We start from the raw sequence: 5,772 nt of genomic DNA, 5'->3' as shown, positions 1-5,772 counted from the left end.
GGGGGGGGGGGGGGGGGGGGGGAGCCAGGCTGGCGGTACACCTTGCCACCGGCACCTGTCAGAGCGGCTGATCTAGGTGCCCACAGACCGTCCCCTGCTTTTCTCTGTAGTTGGTGGTTTGTGATTGTTCCTTTCCTGAAACTTCTGCTTCTCTCTGTTGCGTGTGGAGAGAAGGCTGTTCCAGGGACCACGTGCTCGTGCTGATGGGGAAGAATTACTCTGCCCCCACATAACTGCATGGTGTGTTTTTATTACTCGAGACTTCGCTGCTCCTTCTTCTCAAAGAAAAATGACCTCAAGGTAAGGTTGTGGCCAGTGGCCAGCAGGGCCCCCCGCGTGTCCTTTGGGTGCTGTGTGGCAGCGACAGGCCATCTTCACAAGGCTCTCAGAGCTCCTGTGACGGAGCCGCTGCCGTCGTCCCGGCTGGATGCGAGGCGTGGGGGCCACGTGTGCTCGAAGGTGGCTCTAGGCGAGGGCTCGTTTCCGAGGACGGTCACACCCACTGCCGGCCTGGAGAACCCCCGCGTACATGCGTGAAATGGTGAGCATGGCCCCTCGAGCCGGTCACACCCCGTGTCCATCTTTGGGCAGCGCTACAGGACCAAGGTGACCCTGAGAAGTCCTGTCTCATGTACGCCAGCTCCCATGAGGCAGTGCACAGACCTCTGCATGCGCCACGTGTGCTGAACGGTTTTGAAGAAGATAGGATGAGATAAGATGGAAGTTCTGTGAGGCTCCTAAGTACTCTTTTTCCTTTTTGTGAAATTGGTCCTTAAAATTATTTTAAAATTTTTAGTGGAAATGTATGGAATAAAAGGCAGTATTTCAGTCATGATTATCAGTGTTTCTGATTTAGCCATCTAAGAAACGGTGAAAGCCACGACACCGTGTGCTTATAAGCAAGCTAGACGCGGCCCTGGCAGACTGCTCGGGGCTCGTGCCCGGCAGGAGAGGCTGCCAGTAACGACGACTCACAAGTGCGATTCGCCTTCCAGTGGGGGTTTGGGCATTGTCTGTAACAGGAGGCCCGCCCCGTCCTGCCAGTTCAGAGAGCTTCCCAGAAGGTCTTTGAGACCAGTAGAAGAGCTGAAGCTAACGAGACAGGGGGTCCTAGACAGAGCGAAGCCCTTCAGTGGGTATAAACACGACCCGTTCTAAGAACCGAGAAGTCTGGTGTGGCTTGAGGGGAAGTGGCACAGACCGAAACTGACGGGTTGACGCTGGCTGGCCAGGCCAGCCGATCCCGAAAGCCACGTTAATGATAGTGCCTTAGTCCTAAGGGCAAGAGGAAACCAGGTGATGGTTGTAAGAAGCATGAAGTTGATGAAATCAGATTTTTATTTTTTAAACCATCTGTACCATGTAGAAATAGATGTAAAGTAAGAAGAGCGTGAGTGCGCGGTGAGGTCTGTTTCGGTGGCCAGACTGAAGACAGCATGGCTTGGTTAGGTTGGGGGTAGGGAGAAGGAGGAATCCGGTTCTTAGACTTTGTGAGGGGCAGGCGTTTGTACTCGGTCATTGTTGATCCTGGATGATGGGTTCATGGAGTGGGTGTTACCATTCTTTGTGATTTTGCAGAGATCTGAATCTTTGTACAATAAAACCCTGAAAGAAAGGAAATGGAAAGAGAGGGTTCCGGAAGAGAGGCCGGTTCAGGGAGGAGACCAGGACGGCTCTGACAAACAGTTTGGGAATCCCATGCAACAGCCAAGGGCAAGTTGTGTGAGCTGAGTGGGGAAGTCTGGTCTGGGCCAGAAATAAATGCGACCATCACTGGCATAGGACAGACAAGTGAAATCATGTAGGAATGGGTGACATCCTGCAGGGACAAGCCCTGACAGGTGTCGTGTTTCTTAGCAGAAAGCCCTCGTGTACTATTGAATAAGCAGATGGTCATGAATCAAAGCAGTTACTACTCTGTTCATTTCCTTAAGCACCAAAAATTGACACGTTTCATGAAAAACATGCATTTGGTTCTAGCCGACCTCACCTTTCTCATTCGTTACCTCTGTTGCTTCTATAACCCTGCGATCGGTGCCCTCTGAAACAGCTCTTCTTTTCTGTTACTCCCATGCGCTCCCATCTTTGCCCTTGCCAGGTTCCTAAGCGGCTTCTCTCTCAGGCCCTCAGATTCTCACTTCGAGTTTCCGAGGTTTGACGCTTCATACACTTCCCTTCATGGGGTCCTTTCAGACCCTCCGTTCTCACCAGCCAGACTGCTGGCTGGGTCTCCTCCTGTAGTAGAAAGAATCTTGGAATCAGAGTCCGAAGACTTCTGTGCCCTTGGGGAAAATCTGTCTGATGGTCTTTCCACAGGGAGTTCCTTCCTGGCATTTCTTGGGACATTTATGTTTTTCCAGATCCTGAGTCTGAGAAAAATTGTTTAAGAAATCATGAAAATGGAGGAAAGCATAATTCTCCTGCAACCATGATTGTCAACATAGACACATTCCTGGTTCAGCAGAACCCACTGACGGCAAGGGTAGGGGCGCTCACACACAGTGTCTCCAGAGCCACGAGGAGCACATGTGCTGGAAACATGGTGGCATCTGATCAGTCTCCTCGTTCTCGATGCCAGGTTACAAACGTGGGTGCACCCTCTCTGCTGCCGAGGGCGTCCTTCTTACAAATAAAATACATGTTGGTGTGTTTTTGCACATAACACTTCATGTATATCCTTGGAGTGGCGTTCCAAAAATACCGTGTGTTGGAAGCAAAGTCAGTCCTTAAACTGGCATTCTTGACATGCGATTCTTTGTAATGTTGACCTTAACCTTGAATGTGACCTTATTGAAATACTACCCAGCGGTGTTTGCTGGCATTTTCCCCATGCTTGGATACTCGTTATAGGTTAGAGTTCTTTGTAAATACTTTTAACAGAAGAAATGCAAAGACAAGAAAATGTGAATGTTGTAAAATAATTTGACATGAAATCAGAAAGCATCTAAAACCCAAATTAGCACAAACAATAATATTAATTTCAGTGGCAAACCCAAAATTAAGTCAAGCAGACACTATTTTCATTGTTAAAAAAAGAAATGAATTTATATGAAATAAGACATATGCCAGTTGGAAGGTGCTTTTGGATGCGTCAGTGCGGGGGGGCTCAGGTGGTTAAGCGTCTGCCTTCGGCCCAGGTCATGATCCCGGGGTCCTGGGATCGAGCCCCACATCAGGCTCCCTGCTCAGTGGGGAATCTGCTTCTCCCTCTCCCTCTTCCCCTTCCCACTACTCATGCGCTCTCTCTCTCTCTCTCTCTCTCTCAAATAAAATCTTTTGAAAAAAAATGCTAAAATATTTTTTTTAAAAATCAGTGCAAAATGGGAGAAATTTTTCTACGTCTGGAATAGTTGTCATGAAACAAAGAACAAGATTATCTGATGGGATGGTGAATACTGTGTGTTTTAACATTTTAAGATAGATAATTTTTAGATATTAAATATATGTGATATTAGCTTCCAATTTATATTTGGCAAACATTTTGTGTTCCCTTTTAACGTTTTCCCTTATTAAATGTCTGTATCAGGTAGAGACCACTTTATATATTGTTGAAATTATAATCTTGCATAATGTAATCATAATAAACTTAGCATTTTTATTACATTTTTTTAACAGAAAACCTCTGAAACTTAGTATAACCCTATCCCAGGAAAACAATTCAATCTCAGTGCTTACTCATTATCTAAAAACAATATTACAAGATGCAGAATAATTAGAATTTGGGGAATTCTGGTTTCTCATTCCTGAACCCTAAGGATTCATATCTGTCAGGAATTTGCAGACACGGGGAGCTATGTAAACCGCCGGCACTCGGGCCTCCCGCACGTAAAGGGGCCGGCTGCTGGCATCCTTCTGGCAGGTGACATCTGTCCACGCTGCCACCACTGTGGACGGGTCCTGTCCTCCAGACCTTTTCCCTTCTCAGAGCTGTGGAGGAGATGCTGGCTTGGGAGTGAGGCAGCCTGGGGGCAAGCCTGACCGCCGTCACTGAAAGCCTTCGCCAGATCCTAAGTGACTTAGTTTCCCCACCTGTAGAGTGGGAATCCAGATAGCAGCAACCTCACGGTGTGCTTGTGACAGTCCTTGTGTGGGGCTTAGTGAGTCCCCAGCCTTAGCTGCTCTGTTTTTATCACTCAGGCCTGTCTCGTTTGCGCCCCCGCTCTCCGATCCTTCCTGTCTTCCTTGTCCATCGTTGCCAGAGCCTCTCCTGTGGCCGATCTTTGCATCTCATTCCCCTGACGTTGTTTCTTTGTCCAGAGCTCCCAGTTGCCCACCCTGCCGAGTCCCCAGTGCTCTGCCTGTCTCCCAGGCCCTGCCCTGTTTCATCCAGTCTTGCACCGCGATCGGGTGTGCAAGCCAGACCCTCTCCGTCTTTTTTTTTTTTTTAAGATTTAGAGAGAGGGAGCACACAATCGAGGGGAGGGGAGAGGCAAAGGGAGAAGCAGACACCCCTGCAGAGTAGAGCCCAATGTAGGGCTCGACCCCAGGACCTGGGGATCATGACCTGAGCTGAAGGCAGATGCTTAACCAACTGAGCCACCCAGATGCCCCAGTCTTTCCCTATTCTTACACCACCTGCCCACCTAAGTTCTAGAAAACCAGCTGATTACTGATCTTACTGGCTAATGGGCTTTCCCAGCAAAGTCCAGAATTTGAATTTTTAACAACCAGCAAAAATGAGCTAAGCAAACTATCACTTGGAAAAATTGTGTTTCCTGTGATCTTTTGAATGTTCAAATAATTTGGAGAATCACTGTGTTTTATACAAGGTGGAAAAAAGTATTTAATTTCAAGCGTGGAGAGTCTATTTTCTTTTAATATGTCTAGAAGCAGAATGTCCTGTGTGTTTTGATGATGGCACCAAAACTATTTCTTGATCTTATTTAACATCTTTGAAGAACTTTCTCAACCTCTTGGAATATTTTATAGTGACATATTAATATACCATTTAATCCCCAGTAACCAACTTTTGTTTCTGTTTTTCCCCTGCGGAGGACCCCAAAATGTATGTACAGACAGTGTTGGATGTTCATAAAAAATACAACGCCCTGGTGATGTCGGCGTTCAACAACGACGCTGGTTTCGTGGCCGCGCTCGACAAGGTGGGTGTGTGGGCGCGGCGGCCGTCCGGGGCGCACGTGGGCCGCGTTTGCTCTGACTCTGTCTTGTGTGCCCGCAGGCCTGTGGTCGCTTCATTAACAACAACGCGGTTACCAAAATGGCCCAGTCGTCCAGTAAATCCCCCGAGCTGCTGGCTCGATACTGCGACTCCTTGTTGAAGAAAAGGTATTAGTGACTCTGTGTGTATTTTCCTTAGTAAACCTGTTTAAAGTCTTAGCTTACATATGAGGAATTCAGCTTCGTTCCATTTTACATACATTAAGTTGTAATCTTTGTACCTTTGAGAAAATATTTTAAACCTAATACGTCTCTCCTTAAAAGGTGCTTCATGTTACGTATTTGAGGCCCAGTTCGTTGTTTTGTTTTTTTTAATGTTACCGTTGGCTTTGAGAATTCCGGGCAGCATGACCTCTTTAGCTAAGTAAAGTTCCACGGGTTGGAACTTCACTTGATGAGTTTGTTTTCACTGCTGTTTCGTATTCTTCATATATTCTTTTAAAGTTTATTTTTAAGTCATCTCTACACCCGGCGTGGGTTTGCACTCACGACCCAAGGTCGAGCCCCACACTACCCCAACTGAGCCAGCCAGGCACCCCTCGTACGCCTTCTCGTTTAGCCGTCGTGTTTCTCACCTGCTCTTTCCCTCCTCGG

General features: G+C 47.4%; 1 protein-coding gene across 2 annotated transcripts in view; it reads left to right on the top strand.

Moving 5' to 3' along the window:
* CUL1 (cullin 1) overlaps window positions 1-5,772 on the top strand; it is a 102,196-nt gene that overhangs the window by 83,771 nt on the left and 12,653 nt on the right. For both annotated transcript variants that reach the window (XM_040643862.1, XM_040643861.1), the window contains exons 10-11: window positions 4,995-5,102; window positions 5,180-5,286. In XM_040643862.1, coding sequence (XP_040499796.1) covers window positions 4,995-5,102; window positions 5,180-5,286 — 215 coding nt within the window. The remainder of the gene's footprint in view (window positions 1-4,994; window positions 5,103-5,179; window positions 5,287-5,772) is intronic.

Source organism: Ursus maritimus, unplaced genomic scaffold (assembly GCF_017311325.1).
Source record: "Ursus maritimus isolate PB19 unplaced genomic scaffold, ASM1731132v1 scaffold_3, whole genome shotgun sequence".
In the NCBI taxonomy this organism is placed as follows: Eukaryota; Metazoa; Chordata; class Mammalia; order Carnivora; family Ursidae; genus Ursus; species Ursus maritimus.
Note: the sequence above shows the minus strand (reverse complement) of the source record. Positions and strands in the feature narration are given on the sequence as shown.